Source organism: Oncorhynchus kisutch, unplaced genomic scaffold (genome assembly GCF_002021735.2).
Source record: "Oncorhynchus kisutch isolate 150728-3 unplaced genomic scaffold, Okis_V2 scaffold1524, whole genome shotgun sequence".
Classification (NCBI taxonomy): Eukaryota; Metazoa; Chordata; class Actinopteri; order Salmoniformes; family Salmonidae; genus Oncorhynchus; species Oncorhynchus kisutch.
The window spans coordinates 1-21,637 of NW_022263469.1; the positions used below are offsets into that span (position 1 = coordinate 1).

A 21,637-nucleotide genomic window follows, 5' to 3' on the forward strand; every position below is an offset into this window, starting at 1 on the left:
CCAATCAAATCAAATTTATTATATAGCCCTTCGTACATCAGCTGATATCTCAAAGTGCTGTACAGAAACCCAGCCTAAAACCCCAACAGCAAGCAATGCAGGTGTAGAAGCACGGTGGCTAGAAAACCTCCCTAGAAAGGCCAAATACCTATGAAGAAACCTAGAGAGGAACCAGGCTATGTGGGGTGGCCAGTCCTCTTCTGGCTGTGCCGGGTGGAGATTATAACAGAACATGGCCAAGATTGTTCAAATGTTCATAAATGACCAGCATGGTCGAATAATAATAAGGCAGAACAGTTGAAAACTGGAGCAAGCAGCACATCAGGTGGAAGTTGAAACTGGAGCAGCAGCATGGCCAGGTGGACTGGGGACAGCAAGGAGTCATCATGTCAGGTAGTCCTGGGGCATGGTCCTAGGGCTCAGGTCAGTTGAAACTGGAACAGCAGCATGGCCAGGTGGACTGGGGACAGCAAGGAGTCATCATGTCAGGTAGTCCTGGGGCATGGTCCTAGGGCTCAGGTCCTCCGAGAGAGAGAAAGAAAGAGAGGAGGAGAGAATTAGAGAACACACACTTAGATTCACACAGGACACCGAATAGGACAGGAGAAGTACTCCAGATATAACAAACTGACCCCAGCCCCCCGACACATGAAACTAAGTATGAGTTATTCTATAAATGTCTAGCATACTTTAACATCCTTTTGTTTTGAGTAAACATTCAAGTTTTGATTTTTAATAAAAATACATCAAATCTATAAAATGCCCTTTAAAGCGGTATAAATCTGACTACATGATTAGACTAGTCATTTCCGGTCACAACTTGCAGGCTTGTTTTCGAGTTGCTGTGCGTTTTGTTGCTAACCTGTTTTGCTACCTGACAACTTTACGGTTTTCACTTTTTAATTACCGTTCATATATTTATTTATTTTTTCCTCAACTTTTTCACTCCGGACGCTTTATCTGGACACGATTCGTCAGGACCTCCAACAGCCGAAGCTAAGTAGTAACATTAACATGATGACTTCTAATTGCAGCCGCTGTACTCGGCTTACGGCGAGGATAGCTGTGCTGCAAGCCCAGCTTCAGACGCAATCGTTAGGCAAGGGTAATTTCAGTGTAGGAGAAGGATGAAATAGCGTCTGTTGCACCAGTAAGTACAGATAGTAGTGTAAATCCCCTGGCACAGTCCCCGCAGCCGACAACTTTTCTCACGGTTTCTGGAAGGAAATGCTGTAGGAGAACGCTCAAACCGGTGTCGCTCATTCAGCCGACAGAAACTTTCAAACCGTTTTTCCCCATTAAGCAGCGGGGTCGGAGTCAGAGCCGATTCTTCTCTGGTCTCTACTCCTCCCGTTTACGGGGTTCTGAGACGCCGAAGCTTCCCACCATTAGCTCTGACAAATTGAAAAATCTAGTCATTGGCGACTCCATTACCCGCAGTATTAGACTTAAAGCGAAATCATCCAGCGATCATACACTGTTTACCCGGGGGCAGGGCTACCGACGTTAAGGCTAATCTGAAGATGGTGCTGGCTAAAAGCTAAAACTTGGCGAGTGTAGAGAGTATAGAGATATTGTTATCCACGTCGGCACCAACGATGTTAGGATGAAACAGTCAGAAATCACTAAGCGCAACATAGCTTCTGCGTGCATATCAGCTAGAAAGATGTGTCGGCATCGAGTAATTGTCTCTGGCCCCCTCCCAGTTAGGGGGGAGTGATGAGCTCTACAGCAGAGTCTCACAACTCAATCGCTGTTGAAAACTGTTTTCTGCCCCTCCCAAAAGTTAGAATTTGTAGATAATTGGCCCTCTTTCTGGGACTCACCCACAAACAGGACCAAGCCTGACCTGCTGAGGAGTGACGGACTCCATCCTAGCTGGAGGGGTGCTCTCATCTTATCTACCAACATAGACAGGGCTCTAACTCCTCTAGCTCCACAATGAAATAGGGTGCAGGCCAGGCAGCAGGCTGTTAGCCAGCCTGCCAGCATAGTGGAGGTCTGCCATTAGCACAGTCAGTGTAGTCAGCTCAGCTATCACCATTGAGACCGTGTCTGTGCCTCGACCTAGGTTGGGCAAAACTAAACATGGCGGTGTCGCCTAGCAATCTCTCACTAGGATAAAGACCACCTCCAGTCCTGTCATTACTGAAAGAGATCATGATACCTCACATCTCAAAATAGGGCTACTTAATGTTAGATTCCCTTACTTCAAAGGCAATTATAGTCAATGAACTAATCACTGATCATAATCTTGATGTGATTGGCCTGACTGAAAACATGGCTTAAGCCTGATGAATTTACTGTTTTAAATGAGGCCTCACCTCCTGGCTACACTAGTGACCATATCCCCCCCGGGCATCCCGCAAAGGCGGAGGTGTTGCTACATTTACGATAAGCAAATTTCAATTTACAACAAAAAAAAATGACATTTTCGTCTTTTGAGCTTCTAGTCATGAAAATCTATGCAGCCTACTCAATCACTTTTATAGCTACTGTTTACAGGCCTCCTGGCCATATACAGCGTTTCTCACTGAGTTCCCTGAATTCCTATCGGACCTTGTAGTCATAGCAGATAATATTCTAATCTTTGGTGACTTTAATATTCACATGGAAAAGTCCACAGACCCACTCCAAAGGCTTTCAGAGCCATCATCGACTCAGTGGGTTTTGTCCAACATGTCTCTGGACCCCACTCACTGTCACAGTCATAACGCTGGACCTAGTTTTGTCCCATGGAATAAATGTGGGTGGATCTATAATGTTTTCCTCATAATCCTGGACGATTCGGACCACCATTTTATTACGTTTGCAATTGCAACAAATAATCTGCTTAGACCCCCAACCAAGGAACATCAAAAGTCGTGCTATAAATTCACAGACAACACAAAGATTCCTTGATGCCCTTCCAGACTCCCTCTGCCTACCCAAGGACGCCAGAGGACAAAAATCAGTTACCACCTAACTGAGGATCATCAATCGAACCTTGCGCAATACCCTAGAGTGCAGTTGCACCCCTAAAAACAAAAAAATGTCTCATAAGAAACTAGCTCCCTGTACAGCACAGAAAGAACCCGAGCTCTGAAGCAAGCTTCCAGAAAATTGGAACGGAATGGCGGCACAGCACCAAACTGGAAGTCTTCCGACATACTTGGAAGGACGGTAAACCGTGCAGTACCGTAGAGCCCTTACTGCTGCTCGATCATCCTATTTTTCTAACTTAATTGAGGAAAAATAAGAACAATCCGAATTCCTTTTTAATACTAGTCGCAAAGCTAAATAAAAGCAGCATCCCCAAGAGAGGATGACTTTCACTTTAGCAGTGAGTAAATTCATGAACTTCTTTGAGGAAAAGATTATGATTATTAGAAAGCAAATTACGGACTCCTCTTTAAAACTCGCGTATTCCTCCAAACCTCAGTTGTCCTGAGTCTGCACAACTCTGCCAGGACCTAGGATCAAGAGAGACGCTCAAGTGTTTTAGTACTATATCTCTTGACAACAATGATGAAAATAATCATGGCCTCTAAACCTTCAAGCTGCATACTGGACCCTATTCCAACTAAACTACTGAAAGAGCTGCTTCCTGTGCTTGGCCCTCCTATGTTGAACATAATAAACGGCTCTCTATCCACTGGATGTGTACCAAACTCACTAAAAGTGGCAGTAATAAAGCCTCTCTTGAAAAAGCCAAACCTTGACCCAGAAAATATAAAACAACTATCGGCCTATATCGAATCTTCCATTCCTCTCAAAAATTTTAAGAGAAGGCTGTTGCGCAGCAACTCACTGCCTTCCTGAAGACAACAATGTATACGAAATGCTTCAGTCTGGTTTTAGACCCCATCATAAGCACTGAGACGGCACTTGTGAAGGTGGTAATGACATGTTAATGGCAATCCGGTACCGAGGCTCTGCATCTGTCCTCGTGCTCCTAGACTTAGTGCTGCTTTTGATACCATCGATCACCAATTCTTTTGGAGAGATTGGAAACCCAAATTGGTCTACACGGACATGTTCTGGCCTGGTTTAGATCTTATCTGTCGGACAAGATATCAGTTTGTCTCTGTGAATGGTTTGTCCTCTGACAAATCAACTGTAAATTTCGGTGTTCCTCAAGGTTCCGTTTTAGGACCACTATTGTTTCACTATATATTTTACCTCTTGGGGATGTTATTCGAAAACATAATGTAAACTTTCACTGCTATGCGGATTGCACACACAGCTGTACATTTCAATGAAACATGGTGAAGACCCCAAAATTGCCCTCGGCTAGAAGCATGTGTTTCAGACATAAGGAAGTGGATGGCTGCAAACTTTCTACTATTAAACTCGGACAAACAGAGATGCTTGTTCTAGGTCCCAAGAAACAAAGAGATCTTCTGTTGAATCTGACAATTAATCTTAATGGTTGTACAGTCGTCTCAATAAAACTGTGAAGGACCTCGGCGTTACTCTGGACCCTGATCTCTCTTTGAAGAACATATCAAGACCATTTCGAGGACAGCTTTTTTCCATCTACGTAACATTGCAAAAATCAGAAACTTTCTGTCCAAAAATGATGCAGAAAAATTAATCCATTGCTTTTGTCACTTCTAGGTTAGACTACTGCAATGCTCTATTTTCCGGCTACCTGGATAAAGCACTAAATAACTTCAGTTAGTGCTAAATACGGCTGCTAGAATCCTGACTAGAACCAAAAAATTTGATCATATTACTCCAGTGCTAGCCTCTCTACACTGGCTTCCTGTCAAAGCAAGGGCTGATTTCAAGGTTTTACTGCTAACCTACAAAGCATTACATGGGCTTGCTCCTACATATCTCTCTGATTTGGTCCTGCCGTACATACCTATACGTACGCTACGGTCACAAGACGCAGGCCTCCTAATTGTCCCTAGAATTTCTAAGCAAACAGCTGGAGGCAGGGCTTTCTCCTATAGAGCTCCATTTTTATGGAACGGTCTGCCTACCCATGTCAGAGACGCAAACTCGGTCTCAACCTTTAAGTCTTTACTGAAGACTCATCTCTTCAGTGGGTCATATGATTGAGTGTAGTCTGGCCCAGGAGTGGGAAGGTGAACGGAAAGGCTCTGGAGCAACGAACCGCCCTTGCTGTCTCTGCCTGGCCGGTTCCCCTCTTTCCACTGGGATTCTCTGCCTCTAACCCTATTACAGGGGCTGAGTCACTGGCTTGCTGGGGCTCTCTCATGCTGTCCCTGGAGGGGGTGCGTCACCTGAGTGGGTTGATTCACTGTTGTGGTCATCCTGTCTGGGTTGGCGCCCCCCCCCCCCCCCTTGGGTTGTGCCGTGGCGGAGATCTTTGTGGGCTATACTCAGCCTTGTCTCAGGATGGTAAGTTGGTTGGTTGAAGATATCCCTCTAGTGGTGTGGGGGCTGTGCTTTGGCAAGTGGGTGGGGTTATATCCTTCCTGTTTGGCCCTGTCCGGGGGTGTCCTCGGATGGGGCCACAGTGTCTCCTGACCCCTCCTGTCTCAGCCTCCAGTATTTATGCTGCAGTAGTTTATGTGTCGGGGGGCTGGGGTCAGTTTGTTATATCTGGAGTACTTCTCCTGTCCTATTCGGTGTCCTGTGTGAATCTAAGTGTGCGTTCTCTAATTCTCTCCTTCTCTCTTTCTTTCTCTCTCTCGGAGGACCTGAGCCCTAGGACCATGCCCCAGGACTACCTGACATGATGACTCCTTGCTGTCCCCAGTCCACCTGGCCATGCTGCTGTTCCAGTTTCAACTGACCTGAGCCCTAGGACCAATGCCCCAGGACTACCTGACATGATGACTCCTTGCTGTCCCCAGTCTACCTGGCCATGCTGCTGCTCCAGTTTCAACTTCCACCTGACTGTGCTGCTGCTCTAGTTTCAACTGTTCTGCCTTATTATTATTCGACCATGCTGGTCATTTATGAACATTGAACATCTTGACCATGTTCTGTTATAATCTCCACCCGGCACAGCCAGAAGAGGACTGGCCACCCCACATAGCCTGGTTCCTCTCTAGGTTTCTTCCTAGGTATTGGCCTTTCTAGGGAGTTTTCCTAGCCACCGTGCTTCTCCACCTGCATTGCTTGCTGTTTGGGGTTTTAGGCTGGGTTTCTGTACAGCACTTTGAGATATCAGCTGATGTACGAAGGGCTATATAAATAAATTTGATTTGATGTTAAATCAATAATTAATTCACCGTTTGTCACAGAAACATCAAACTAGGTATGATTTGTTCTACACATGGTTGATGATATTACTAGTTTATCTAGCGTGTCCTGCGTTGCATATAATCGATTGGGTTGGTATCATTGCTCCAATGTGTACCTAACCATAACATCAATTGCCTTCTTAAAATCAATACACAGAAGTATATATTTTTAAACCTTCATATTTAGCTAAAAGAAATCCAGGTTAGCAGGCAATATTAACCAGGTGAAATTGTGTCACTTCTCTTGCGTTCATTGCACGCAGAGTGATCTAGAGGCCGGAGAGAGCGAGCACACGTGGCAGGAAATGGCATCTTATAGATGTTATGTATTTCTATCAAGTCAGACCTTGAATGTCGACTCAAAGCAAAGGTTGTAAAAGTATACTACACATTTATAGAATAAATCATATCTATTGTTATGTATCTGTGACAAACGCTGAATTAGTTATTGATTTTACAATTTTAAATGACTTTTGGCAAATGTCTGTTGAATGTCTGTTGAATGTTTGATGAATGTCTGTTGAATATCCGAATGTGTGAATATAAAACCAACTTTACCTCGGTTTCCATGTTGGGGCGTGTCGTCACTTTCTTGTTCGGCCGTAGATGGCTATTTGAAGAGATCCAGAAAGGTTATTCAAGAAATGTACACTGCTCCAAAAAATAAAGGGAACACTTTAACAACACAATGTACCTCCAAGTCATCACACTTCTGTGAAATCAAACTGTCCACTTAGGAAAGCAACACTGATTGACAATAGATTTCACATGCTGTTGTGCAAATGGAATAGACAAACAGGTGGAAATTATAGGCAATTAGCAAGACACCCCCAATAAAGGAGTGGTTCTGCAGGTGGTGACCACTTCTCAGTTCCTATGCTTCCTGGCTGATGTTTTGGTCACTTTTGAATGCTGGCGGTGCTTTCTCTTTAGTGTAGCATGAGACGGAGTCTACAACCCACACAAGTGGCTCAGGTAATGCAGCTCATCCAGGATGGCACATCAATGCGAGCTGTGGCAAGAAGATTTGCTGTGTCTGTCAGCGTAGTGTCCAGAGCATGGAGGCGCTACCAGGAGACAGGCCAGTACATCAGGAGACGTGGAGGAGGCCGTAGGAGGGCAACAACCCAGCAGCAGGTCCGCTACCTCCGCCTTTTTGCAAGGAGGAGCAGGAGGAGCACTGCCAGAGCCCTGCAAAATGACCTCCAGCAGGCCACAAATATGCATGTGTCTGCTCAAACGGTCAGAAACAGACTCCATGAGGGTGGTATGAGGGTCCGACATCCACAGGTGGGGGTTGTGCTTACAGCCCAACACCGTGCAGGACGTTTGGCATTTGCCAGAGAACACCAAGATTGGCAAATTCGCCACTGGCGCCCTGTGCCTCTTCACAGATGAAAAGCAGGTTCACACTGAGCACATGTGACAGACGTGACAGAGTCTGGAGATGCCGTGGAGAACGTTCTGCTGCCTGCCAACATCCTCCAGCATGACCGGTTTGGGCGGTGGGTCAGTCATGGTGTGGGTGGCATTTCTTTGGGGGGGCCGCACAACCCTCCATGTGCTCGCCAGAGGTAGCCTGACTGCCATTAGGTACCGAGATGAGATCCTCAGACCCTTGTGAGACCATATGCTGGTGCGGTTGGCCCTGGGTTCCTCCTAATGCAAGACAATGCTAGACCATGTGGCTGGAGTGTGTCAGCAGTTCCTGCAAGAGGAAGGCATTGATGCTATGGACTGGCCCGCCTGTTCCCCAGACCTGAATCCAATTGAGCACATCTGGGACATCATGTCTCGCTCCATCCACCACCAGTTGCACCACAGACTGTCCAGGAGTTGGCGGATGCTTTAGTCCAGGTCTGGGAGGAGATCCCTCAGGAGACCATCCGCCACCTCATCAGGAGCATGCCCAGGCGTTGTAGGGAGGTCATATAGGCACGTGGAGGCCACACACACTACTGAGCCTCATTTTGACTTGTTTTAAGGACATGACATCAAAGTTGGATCAGCCTGTAGTGTAGTTTTCCACATGAATTTTGAGTGTGACTCCAAATCCAGACCTCCATGGGTCCATGGGTTGATAATTTTTGTGGTGATTTTGTTGTCAGCACATTCAACTATGTAAGAAAAAAAGTATTTAATAAGAATATTTCATTAATTCAGATCTAGGACGTGTTATTTTAGTGTTCCCTTTATTTTTCGGAGCAGTGCATTTTGAGTGCATGGGAACACACTAGTTCGGTTCGCCTAACTGACTTCGGCTAGACGCCGGCCTACACAATTTGTTACACACTGTTATGATGATGATTATAGATATGTCTGTGGAGGAGGAATGGCACATGGATGAATTACACTCCTGATGGTTTCTTCCCCGCTGCTTTGAGCAGGGTTGCCAGGTCCATATGAAATGACAATAACCTCTCAAAAACCCTCCCACAGGTTCAGAAACTAGGTCAACATTTCTGTTGCAGCAAGAGATGATTTGACACATTTCTCTAATAAACCCTTTTCCCCCACAACGTTAGCTAGCGAATTAAGAAGGAACATCGACGTAATTTGTAACGACAGAAGAAAAGTTTTCCATTAAAATTATTATTATTGGGAGCTTAATAATACGCTCATGACATGGCAACCCTGGCTTTGAGGTAAGCACACGCGCCGATGACGTCAATGTCAGATCACACCTTGTACACTGTGTGATCTAAACAGTTGCTGACGCGTCTCTCTCAAAGCCTGTGATTGGTCAGAAAGGGGTCGCCCCGGTCGAATAGGACGGGAGTGGTGTGTCCCAAGTGCTGCTATTGGTTGTCGAGAGAGAGAGCAAGACAAAGAGAGAATGAGATAGTGAGAGAGAGAGTTCATTGTGAGGGCTCAAGCGCACACTACACAGAAAAACTTTGTTTGATTCTCGTCTTTGACAGCAGAAGAAGGCTACTATAAAGTAGCGGATAATGTCAATTTCCATATGGAATTCCATATCTGCGCAGTAGACTACATCTCCTCAGAGCCTGAGCAGGTGTCCGATTTTACTGCGTTCACTTGCTGAAGGGGTAAGAGTTTATAATCTCTATGATGCTGTCACGCAGCAAATCCGCTTGACTAATAGCTCATTGATTTGTTGTGCAGGTAACGTTATATGTTTACTTACAACATGTCATGCTATTTTATAAGCATTATTTGTACGTTATTGGTAGGCATACTATAAGCAAATATGTTCGATCGTGAAACATTTTGCGGCCCGCAGCAAACTGTTCGCCAAAATGCGCGCCTATGGAGCAGATTGCGTTTCGCTGCTGGGTGGGAAGGTCAATTATAATTCCAGGCATAACTAGGCATTCCCGCATTTCAGTGGCTGCCCCTGTGACTGTCAAGCATAATAATGATTGTTGGTACTTGATGTAGGCTATTATCTATGATATTCATCAAGTTACTCATTATGTAAACAATTGGTCATTTTATATACTACTTATAATTACATGATTTTACACTAGGTTTAATAATCTTAGCGCATCAGACAGTGTCATGCTTCATTGTATCTGTGGCCAGCCCTGTGTCTATGAAAATGAAGCCATGACCTCCGCCTGATAGACACCACCCTCTCTCATTAAACGGAAAATGAAGCCATGACCTCCGCCTGATAGACACCACCCTCTCTCATTAAACGGAAAATGAAGCCATGACCTCCGCCTGATAGACACCACCCTCTCTCATTAAACGTTGCTTTGTTTAACCTTTGCTTTCACCTTATTTCTGTCAACATCAGTGTTTCAGACAGTACCAGTGTTATACTAATACAAGTGCCTTGTAATATAGTTGAACTGTAAGATAATGTCTCACTGTTGCTTAGTAACAACACAAAGGGCCTCAGTCCAACATCCACTCTTTATCCCTTGTTGGAGTCAACAACCAGCTTTTAAACGTTCTGTTCTCCCATCCTCTCTCTCTCCCTCCTTCCCTCGCTCCCCCCCATCCCCTCTCTCTCCTTCCTCTCCCTCCTCTCTAAGCAGGCTTACACTGCATGTGTGCGTGTGTTTCCTTGACAACCTACAGAGTGTCTTTGGCTACATCCAAAATGGCACCCTATTCTCATGTAGTGCACTACTTCTGACCAGGGCCCAGAGTGCACTATATAGGGAGCTATTTTGGGATGCAGACATTGTGTGGTCTGAGGCTCAAGGATAATGCTGTCATCCTACAAAACAGACTATCTAGGTTGCTGGGCAGTTGCCAGCCCAGGTCAGGGGCTAGCGACATTTAGCTAATGATTGATGTCTGTTTGTTTGCAGGTGCTGACGGAGTTGTCTTGGAATCCCTCTATTCTTTCAATCCATCTCTCATCAACCTGATCCCTCCTACTACCTCATCCCTCCCTCTCTCCTCCTCACCCCTCCATCTCCCCTCTCTCAGAGGGTTATGGAGGACCCGGAACACCCCTCTGTGGAGGAAGGTCCGTCCCTGCTCTGGCAGCCTGAAAAGAGGCGAAGCAGGAAGTCGGGATGTTCCAACATCTTCGCGGGGGTAAATCTGCGTCAGCTAAGACGGCTGTTCCATGTGGCCGGGGACCGGGACGCAGAGCAGCGGGCAAGACTGGTGTGGGGCAGAGAAGAGCGAAACAGAGGGAGAGAGGGAGGAGAAGAAGAGGAGGAGGAGGGAGAGCTGGATGCAGGGCTGGCCCAGGCGTTGGTGGGGTTCAGGGTGAGAGCCAGAAGCAGGAGTGGTATCAGGACGGAGGGACACAGAGAACCCAAGTTGCTGAAAGCATTTGGACACCTCAGGTAAGAGAGAGGAGGGATAGAAGGGAGAGAAAGGAGTTAGGGACAGATGGAGAGATTGAGAGAGAGAGCACAACGAGAGAAGGAAAGAGGAGACAGAGAGACAGATAATTAAAGAGAGTGGAAACCAGGTCAAGGGTATTTGGTCTGGCATCAACAGACAGATCAGCTCAAATCCTTTAACTACATCCTCCACCTGACTAGATAGACTCTCCACATTTAACTTACGTTTAACTGACAGATCGATTAAATTAGTGGTAGTCAGGCTTCTAATGATCTCTATGGTCTCTTCTTCTATCCCATGTCAGTGTTTGCACATCTGAGGCCCTATGTATCAAGCATCTCATAGTAGGAGTGCTGATCTTGGATCAGATCCCCCATCCCCCATCTTATTCTTGTGATCCAAAAGGCAAAACATGATCCTAAATCAGCACTACTACTTTGAAAGCTTTGATACATACAGGCCCTGAAGTAACCGCGTAGGTAGAAGCAGGGTTGGGCCTGAAATACCACTTCCAGATATGTTTCCACTGTGACTTTGTTTTAAAGAGACGTCCCTCTCTCCTTCCCTACTTCCCTCTCTCTCACTTTCCCTTCTCTCTATCCCTCACTCTTTCCTTCCTTCTCTCCCATTTATGCTCTCCCTCCTCTCCTTCCAGGATTAAGGAGGGTTTGGACCACCCTGAGGAGGACAATGAAGAGGAGGACCCCAGTGATATTGGAGAGCTGGACCCCCTCCCTGGAGGGTCGACAGGTGCAGAGGGGGGCGCCCAGTTGACCGACGCACAGAAGCCCTCAGAGAGGCCCCATCTGGAGAGGCTGGGGGCCGTGACGAGGCAGGAGGGAACCAGGGACCCAGAACGCTACCTCCATCGCATTCTACACTGAGCCAATGGAGAGAAATGAGCGCTGGCCTGCTGAACTTAAAACGTGTCGTAAAGCTGCTCTGTGATTGGTCCTTTTTCCATTCCCACCAATCAGAGCGAGGTGTCGTTCAATACAGAGTTGCCATGTGTGGAGTTAAATGAAGTACGTTTTCGTAACCTTACTTGTCGAGACTTTGTCACTTTAACCAAAGGAAGGGAGAGAACTGGCAACATCAATGACTGTTTGAGAGCATTATCAATCCTGCTCAGTCACTCTTCACTGACTGATCAGAGCAGACAGACCGATCTACAACACTATCGGCAGGTGACTATGGCTGTGTTCGAGAGCATCAAAACGACTGCAGGTGACTGTCGAATCTACAAATCACCTTGCATCAAATAACTCATTATTTGTAGTTCAGTCGGTCAGTTACAATTTGCCCATGATACATTGCGGTTTTGATCCTCTCGAACACGGCCTGTGTGTGGTCCAAACATCCCAAAGGCATGGACTTCGTAGAAAAGCCAGTAACACTAGAAATGGTTCTCTCTATAACAAAGCTATACCTGGTAGATCACCTACAACTAAACCTGAAAGGACTTGGACAGGTGTAAACAACATGGGAAGACATTTACACAGCATTAACTGTGATGTAAAACACAGGACAGTTGTCACTCTGTAGTGAAAGTGGTCCAACGGTGGACTAATGAATAAAACTAAGATTTAGTTTGAGTGAACTATCCGCTTAAGGGTTATGGTTGACACATAAACATGCAAATCAAAAGTAGTGCACTAGGGAATAGGGTTCCTTTTGGGACAACTCCATAGAAAGGGAGTTTACTAAGCCCATCATATAGACTCCATTCCTTATAGGAAGATATATCATCATCTTTGACATCCACACAAGGCACAGAGACAAACAGACGGAGGGATATGAGTTCTCTTCCTTTTGTCCTCACTCCTCCTCCTCCTCCTCTACCACCGGGTGAAGAAGGGTGTCCTGCACTGGAAGCTCTGTGTGTAAGACTCACTGTTGGCCCTCTGTGGTGCTCTGGCTGTTTCTACTATAACTGGCAAAGTAAACTTGCCTATATGTATTTGTGTGCATAGGTTTGTCTAACAAACAGATGAATGTCCTCACCAAATAAAGTGAGGGGGAAATAAGAATAAAGTCTTCTCTCTAAATAAAAACACATTTATCAAAACAAACGACAAGATACATGGTATTAATGTAATACAGTTCTGTTATAGTCTTTCATTAAATATATTACAGGCAAATTATACAGTGCAAATGTCACAATACATTTCAGGTCAGTTAGAATCTGTGGCAACAGGAAGTCCTGATAGTGTGTTTTCAAAAAAAACATGTCCATCTTTCTCCCACAAGAATGAAAAATTATAAAACGAATTACCAGAAATCAAAGTAGACAGAAGCGATGGGAGACATCGTACATGTATTGGACTACAGAATGGCGGAGAGGAAAATCTGATCTACTTTTCCCCTGTTATTTTCAGAAAGAGGGGAAAAGTAGTCGTTTCTCCAAATGTGGCCCCCTAAAACTTCCAACGCGCTGCAGTACCTTGCAGTTCCTCATCCCAAGACAAAGGGGGCAGTAGAGAGCCATGAGAGCAATGAGTCCGCATGGCTGCTGCTGTCCACAGAGTGGCCGTCATAAGGAATGCAACAGCACCTCTCAACCAAACCGGGGGGGAAGAGAGAGAGAGAGAGAGAGGCTTTAAAACTGCAGTGGCTGAGTTAAGTGTCTGTCTCCCAGATGGAACCCTATGGGCCCTGGTCAAAAGTAGTGCACTAGGGAGTAGGGCTCCTTTTGGGACATACACTGTGTGCACCTCCATAGAAAGGGAGTTTACTAAGCCCATCATATAGACTCCATTCCTTATAGGAAGATATCATCATCATCATCTTTGACATCCACACAAGGCACAGAGACAAACAGACGGAGGGATATGCGTTCTCTTCCTTTTGTCCTCAGTCCTCCTCGTCTTCCTCAGTCATTCTCAATACCGTCTGTGTCCATTGGGGGTAGGAGAGGGCGGAGAGGGCGGGGGTAGGAGAGACTCCTCACTCGTTTGCCCTTTAAACACATACATTTGACGTACACACTTGCACACTCCTCCTCCTCTACCACCGGGTGAAGAAGGGTCTCCTGCTCTGGAAGCTCTGTGTGTAAGACTCACTGTTGGCCCTCTGTGGTGCTCTGGCTGTTTCTACTATAACTGGAGGCATCTGGACCAGCTGGAGGGGGGTCTTACTGTTCTTCAGAGCCTGGCTGAGGTTCAGGATCTAGGCCACCAGAGAGGGGGGGGGGTGAGAGTGAGACCGACAGGTTGGATACTCTCCATAAGGGCATGACATCTGTGATGCATTGTGGGTCATTTGTGACTGACTGATCTACAAAGAATGGTTAGCCTAGTGGTTAGAGCATTGGACTAGTAACCGAAAGGTTGCAAGTTCAAATCTCCGAGCTGACAAGGTACAAAATCTGTCATTCTGCCCCTGAACAGGCAGTTAACCCACTGTTCCTAGGCCGTCATTGAAAATAAGAATTTGTTCTTAACTGACTTGCCTGGTAAAATAAAGGTAAAATAAAAATGAGAAGTTATTTCTACATGGTTATTTCCAAGTTAACTTCAATTAACAGCCCAACATTTATTTGCTTCAATCACTGAACACGACCGGCGCTTACTAGAGACGGGCTTCTATTTCCTTAATGCGCACAGCTTTTGCCCAATAAAAAGGTTGAGAAGACTACCACGCGGTTTATTGTGACCAGTATAAACATTAGAGTAACACATCCATCGCAGGTTAGACTTGCAGAGACTAGACTGCCTAGTAACCCCAGAGTTCATGTTTCTGCACCATTCTCTCGCTCCTTCAGTCTCTCGTATCGGCTGTAGTTGAGCCGACCACGTCAAACCACACTGCTGTCTCATCCAATGACGTTACTCACAGACTTTCACTTGTAAACAATTCATCTAGACCCGGCTTTTATTTGCTGAAATGTGTGCCGATTCCCAGGCTATTAAAAATGGACAGGCGGTGTTTTGAGACTCTGTGTTTAATTGAAGTTTTCCTGGATATATTATTTAAAAAGAGGCATGTTGTATTTAAAACATACCTGTCCTCTCATAACAGCTATCTGCCTGTGGAACTGCCCTCTGTCGAAGCCTGGGTCTTTCTGCAACACACAGGTCAAGGGTCAAAAATACTCAAATAGAAACACCATCAAAGATTGGATAATCAATTCCGTTTGAAGTTGGCTCCCTCCCTCCTCCTCACCTTAAACAGTTCGTACAGGTCTTCCTCCAGATCTTTGATAAAGTTGGGATCAGCCAGTTTGGGAAGAACCAGCTCTCTTATCTCCTGGGAGAACGGAACCTTGGCTTGGGACAGCCACGCCCAGTAGAACGGGTCTACGATTGGTCAAAAAATTAACAAACTTTAGTGAGAAATGCAATGATTGGTCACAGAGAAGGTGGGGGCTCTGTGATTGGTCAGTGGGAAAGTGCATCTCTACAAACTGCTCTGTGATTGGTCAGAGCATCTCTACAAGCTGTTCAGTGATTGGTCGAGGAGGCAGAAGGCGGTGCTTACAGGCTCTCCAGGAGTCGGGGTGTTTGAGAGGGAAGGCCAGTCCGTTGTCTATAGCAGCTAGTTGGATGATAGGATCCTTCACTACTACCCAGTCTGTGTCCTGGACAGAGAGAGTGGACGGGAGAGGAGGGAGAGAGGAGGGGTGATAGACAGGGGGGAAGACAGAGAGGTGGAAAGAGAGCACTCTGAGTCAGACATAAGTGCATAAGAGTACACCCCCCCCCCCCCCCCCCCCCAGAACAGACACCGAAAAAGGAACAGACACACACACAAGGTTTCAGTGCCTGTTCTGGTGTGTGGGTGTGTGTGTGTGTGTGCTTACCCGGTTCCCCTGGTCCATGGGACAGTCATATTTTAGAAGCCAGTTATCGTTTCCCCGATCTGTGGAGACAGAGAGGTGTTAGAGTTTAATGCACCTTTCACATATTCACACAGGTGTCAGCCTGCCTGCTTGTCCTTCTTCACCATCATTGCCTTGGTTACGTACCTGTGTTCCTGATGATGTAATCGAGGACCACCAGCCTCTCAAACTGTAGTTGCATCTGTCTGTTGGTGTTCTCTGGCAAGGGGTCTGCCTCAAACCTCCGCAGCCAGAAGTCTGCATCCTTAAAGCCCTCAACGAAGATCTGGAACGAACCCAACTGGAGGACAGGAGGGAGAGAGCGAGACAGAGAGAGAGGGTGGGAGAGAGAGACAGAAGGTGGGAGAGAGGGTGGGAGAGAGAGGAGAGCGAGAGGGTGGGAGAGAGAGAGCGGAGCGAGAGAGGAGAGAGAGAGAGGAGAGAGAGAGGAGAGAGAGAGCGTGGGAGAGAGAGACAGAAGGTGGGAGAGAGAGAGGTGGGAGAGAGGGTGGGAGAGAGAGGAGAGAGAGTGGGTGGGAGAGAGAGGAGAGAGAGAGGGTGGGAGAGAGAGTGGAGCGAGAGAGGAGAGAGAGAGAGGGTGGGAGAGAGAGCGGAGCGAGAGAGGAGAGAGCGGAGAGAGAGGGTGGGAGAGAGAGGAGAGAGAGAGGTGGGAGAGAGAGGAGAGAGAGGGTGGGAGAGAGAGGAGAGAGAGGGTGGGAGAGAGAGGAGAGAGAGAGTGGGAGAGAGAGGCGAGAGAGGGTGGGAGAGAGAGGCGAGAGAGGGTGGGAGAGAGAGGCGAGAGAGGGGGTGGGAGAGAGAGGGTGGAGAGAGAGGAGAGAGAGAGAGGGTGGGAGAGAGAGGAGAGAGAGGAGAGAGAGAGAGGGTAGGAGAGAGAGGAGAGAGAGAGGGTGGGAGAGAGAGAGGAGAGAGAGAGAGGGTGGGAGAGAGAGGAGAGAGAGAGGAGAGAGAGAGAGGGTGGGAGAGAGAGGAGAGAGAGAGAGAGTGGGAGAGAGAGGAGAGAGAGAGAGAGGAGAGAGAGAGAGGGTGGGAGAGAGAGGAGAGAGAGAGAGGAGAGAGAGAGGAGAGAGAGAGAGGAGAGAGAGAGGAGAGAGAGAGAGGAGAGAGAGAGAGGGTAGGAGAGAGAGAGAGGGTGGAAGAGAGAGGAGAGAGAGAGAGAGGGTAGGAGAGAGAGAGGGTGGAAGAGAGTAAGAGAGAGAGAGTCATCATAAATCTAGAGGAAATCACAGATCCTAATGGAGAAGTTTTAGAGTAAAGTCTCAACTTTAAAACTTTAATCTGCTAAATCTCTTTACTTCAATTAAGGATTCACTTTAAAAACCCTTCATCCTGCATTTCCCTCTGGGCGGCCTGTAGTTCAAGAATAGTATGTGAACTAAGTAGTGTACTATAAAGGGAATAGGGTACCCTTTGGAACACAACCAGAAAGCAGCAGACGTACCTTGGGAGGCAGGCCGATCCTGTGGAAGTGTTGTCCCACTTTGGGTACCTTCTCCAGAGCCAGCCTCTTACCCCTGGACTTGACCCGGTCTATAGCGTTATAGTTAAACGTCTCACTGGCCAGGTACACAACCTAGTGGAGAGATGGGGTGGGGGGCAAGAGGGTGGAGAGAAGGAGAGGGTGAAGAAGATGTAGATAGAGAGGACAAGAGACAGAGAGAGAGAGAGAGAGAGAGAGAGAGAGAGAGAGACAGAGAGAGAGACAGAGAGAGAGAGAGAGTGTGTGTGAGTGAGTGAGTGAGTGAGTGAGAGAATGAAGGAAATCAAGAGAGAGCCCTGACGCAGGATCTCCCAGTACCTGTGTGTGTACCTGCGTGCCTAAGTGTGTGTGCCTAACCACTACCTTGGCCCCGGGGACTGTATTTAGTTTTTGATCGCACAGGCTTCAGACAGATAACCCTGGTTCAGTGTGTGTGTGTGTAACCCCTCCCTACCTTGGTCCTGGGTACTATGTTAAGCTCTAGTTTCTGGTCCACCAGACTGGCCCCAGCCTCAGACAGATAACCCTGGTTCAGTGTGTGTGTCTAACCCCTCCCTACCTTGGTCCTATGTTAAGCTCTAGTTTCTGGTCCACCAGACTGGCCCCAGCCTCAGACAGATAACCCTGGTTCAGTGTGTGTGTCTAACCCCTCCCTACCTTGGTCCTGGGTACTATGTTAAGCTCTAGTTTCTGGTCCACCAGACTGGCCCCAGCCTCAGACAGATAACCCTGGTTCAGGACCAGACAGTCCCGTCCAAAACAGCAGGGACAACACAGCTTCTGGAGCCACTTGGTCCACTTTGGGTTCAGCTGACCATAAGGCTCCTCGTTCTTAGGCTTGAACACACCGATGATCTTCTACAAAGAGAAACAGAGAGAGATTTAGGTAGGCATTTTCTAATTGCAAACTCACCTGTGCTGTGAGCAAATCTAACATTGGTAAAAGATGGGATGAGTGAAGTTACAATATGCAGAGGAGACAGGGAGAAATTTCTCCACAGGTGCTGCATGTTAACTACTACCATGCTTCATACTGTAACACTGTTCTGTTAACTACTACCATGTGTCATACTGTAACACTGTTCTGTTAACTTCTACCATGCTTCATACTGTACCAACACTGTTCTGTTAACTACTACCATGCTTCATACTGTACCAACACTGTTCTGTTAACTACTACCATGCTTCATACTGTACCAACACTGTTCTGTGAACTACTACCATGCTTCATACTGTACCAACACTGTTCTGTTAACTACTACCATGCTTCATACTGTACCAACACTGTTCTGTTAACTACTACCATGCTTCATACTGTACCAACACTGTTCTGTTAACTACTACCATGCTTCATACTGTACCAACACTGTTCTGTTAACTACTACCATGCTTCATACTGTACCAACACTGTTCTGTTAACTACTACCATGCTTCATACTGTACCAACACTGTTCTGTTAACTACTACCATGCTTCATACTGTACCAACACTGTTCTGTTAACTACTACCATGCTTCATACTGTAACACTGTTCTGTTAACTACTACCATGCTTCATACTGTACCAACACTGTTCTGTTAACTACTACCATGCTTCATACTGTACCAACACTGTTCTGTTAACTACTACATGCTTCATACTGTACCAACACTGTTCTGTTAACTACTCGACTGCCACAGGAGCATGTTTCATGGCGGAGCAGATATCTGTGCTTATACACACAGGGTCGATACAATACTATAGACAGACCTGGCTGTGCTTGTTTGGAATTACACATACAGGAAGTGAATCTGGTGGATTCCCCGACACGTCAGGACCTCCAAGGTCCACAGAGACACTTCCATTTTTAACCAACAAATGTGACCGCATCGTGGAGTTTCAGATGATAAATGTTGGGTAAGTTGCTACTAGTACCAGGTCTATGTCTGTGCACCAAGTCACCATAGTTTGCTTCTCCCTCATGTTTCTATCCAAAGATCAGATTTTGGTTAGAATTCTCTAGACTGGAGCTCAATCAAATAGAAAGAGCACTATTTTCCATCCCAACAAACCTCGTGACAATTCATCATTATTACCAAGAGTGTGTGGGTGATTACAACCCCATGAGTTCAGCGCAACAATGATTGATTGCCGATGCAGACGGATAGACTGTGTTGCGTGAAGCTGTGTGGGAGTGTACGTGTGTGTTCGGGCTCTGGTCAAAAGTAGTGGACTATATAGGGAATACAGTGCCATTTGTGAGTCATTTGTCCCTGCGTTACACAGACACACACAAAGTCTATCCGCGAGTCGAGGCCAACACATGAGAGTGAGTAGAGGGCACTAGGCTCCTCAGCTGGTGTTGCCACAGTGACACAGCTGTTCCAGATAAGAGATTGGCTAGACTGTAACTGGGTCAACTCTACTGTATGGAAGTACAGTCAATAAACAACACCAGAACGGGGCCACATTGGAGAGAACAAACAGGACAATGGAGGTTGAAGTTAGACACCTGTTTCCCCGGGCGGTTTCTCCGGTGGGAGGATATATTTGCAGGTCATACTGAAGGAAACAAACCAGAGGCCTTGTCCACTTTTAGAGTACAAGAGGAATTTACCTACAACAGTGTAGCCTTCTGGACAATAAAAAGACGCACAAGACATCATTACTCAAGGATGAGAACTAATGGACTTGTCAATCTCCTTGATGTCATTCATAAACAATAAAACTAAGTGTCGTGGTTATCTTATATATGCTAGCTAAATATGACGACATGCAATCCATAACTGTTTAGGTGACCTAGCTAAATCGATCGATTGTGATCTCCTTTCAATGCTTTTCACTCTTTCTTACCCCTTGTGAATCTTTGACAAAGTAGCTGCCGCTGGATCCCTGGTAGATTCTCTCCGGATAGATCCCTTCGTCGATGGCGCGTTCCGCCTTGCGGATGATCTCTCGAAACTCGGGATCCTCCGAAAAGTCATTTCTATGCGGGTCCCGTGGTGAACCTCCTCGGTCCCGGTCCAACAACGGCTGTCTCTCCCGGCTGCGCTCCGGACTCCCTGCCGGGATGCGAACCACCGAGCCCGGCGTGCCTCCAAATCCGCCCCGGGGACTGGTGGGCTCGGTGGGGCAGAAGCCGAAGTCGTTGGAGTCCCGTAGCGGGGAAACCAACGGACTAGTTTCGTCCATACCGGGGTACGCGGAGGAAAGATATGTAGAGAGAAAAGGGGGAAAGACGAAGGGATGAGCTTTTGTGTTCAGGATATTTACCGATAATGTAACGTCACCGTTGTCAATAAAAACAAATCAGCTGACAGTCAGCTTCCGGGAAGAGGCGGGCCCAGTTGGTGATTGTTGGAGTGTTTGGCCAATCAGAGCTATCATCCGGCCGTCAAGGTTCTTTGTGCACGCAACTATTGGCTGGATTCATAACGCCCCCTTGAAGCACGTGACAAAAAAGTGCCACACAATTTAAATACAAGACAACGAATCAAAACTCTTTATAAATCAGTGGTATTCAAACGTTTTCATCGGGGACCGATGTCTATCAGATTTTCCACCAATGCTCCTTATATTACACATCACTGTACTCTTCTGTAAACTGGCCGTATCTGTATACCAGTCGCAAGACCCACTGGTTGATGATTATTTATAAAACCCTCTTAGGCCTCACTCCCCCCTATCTGAGATATCTACTGCAGCCCTCATCCTCCACATACAACACCCGTTCTGCCAGTCACATTAGTTAGAGGTCCCCAAAGGACACATCCCTGGGACGTGTTTTTTAATACATTTTGACGACCACACTGCAGTTCCCCCGGAACACCACTAGGAGTAGCGACCTCGACTTTGCATTTAATTTAATTTAACCTTTATTTAACTAGGCAAGTCAGATGATGGCTTTTGAAAGCACTGAAAATCAGTATTGTATTAATAACATAGCCTTCTATCAATAGCCTACTATCAGTCATGGAAGAAGACTGCTATAAGGTTCACTTAATGCAAAATGTGTATAGCCCTATAATGCGTATAGCCCTATAATAAGCCAACTACAGGTAGTCATTCTGTAGAGGTGAGATGTTTACATTGTGTGCAAGCAGCATATAGCATAGCCATAGTATAGGGCTATAGATTTTGTAGAAAGGCTGCAGATCAATGGACTAGTGGTAAATGATGACCAAATGAATTAATTTCCAGAGGGAGAAGAATTAGAATGTAATTTGTTATTTAACCAGGAAGTTGAGAGATAATAAAACAGTGTATAGTTAGTCTCAGATAGGCCTTGTGTCAGAAATGTGATAACATGAAATGCCTAATATCACATTATATCTTCATACATCCAAACACCTTTATATCACCA

At 46.4% G+C, this 21,637-nt stretch overlaps 1 protein-coding gene across 1 annotated transcript; it reads right to left on the reverse strand.

The window, feature by feature from the left end:
• Positions 1-13,066: 13,066 nt before the first annotated feature.
• Positions 13,067-20,665, reverse strand: LOC109880853 (phosphatidylinositol 4-kinase type 2-alpha). Its single transcript, XM_031818619.1, has 9 exons — positions 20,128-20,665; positions 17,954-18,154; positions 17,258-17,389; positions 15,946-16,099; positions 15,781-15,839; positions 15,459-15,558; positions 15,144-15,277; positions 14,983-15,042; positions 13,067-14,147 (listed from the first exon to the last, which is right to left on the reverse strand). The coding sequence occupies exons 1-9, from the start codon at positions 20,464-20,466 to the stop codon at positions 13,986-13,988; spliced, it is 1,341 nt and encodes a 446-aa protein (XP_031674479.1). The 5' UTR covers positions 20,467-20,665; the 3' UTR covers positions 13,067-13,985.
• Between the last annotated feature and the right edge of the window lie 972 nt (positions 20,666-21,637).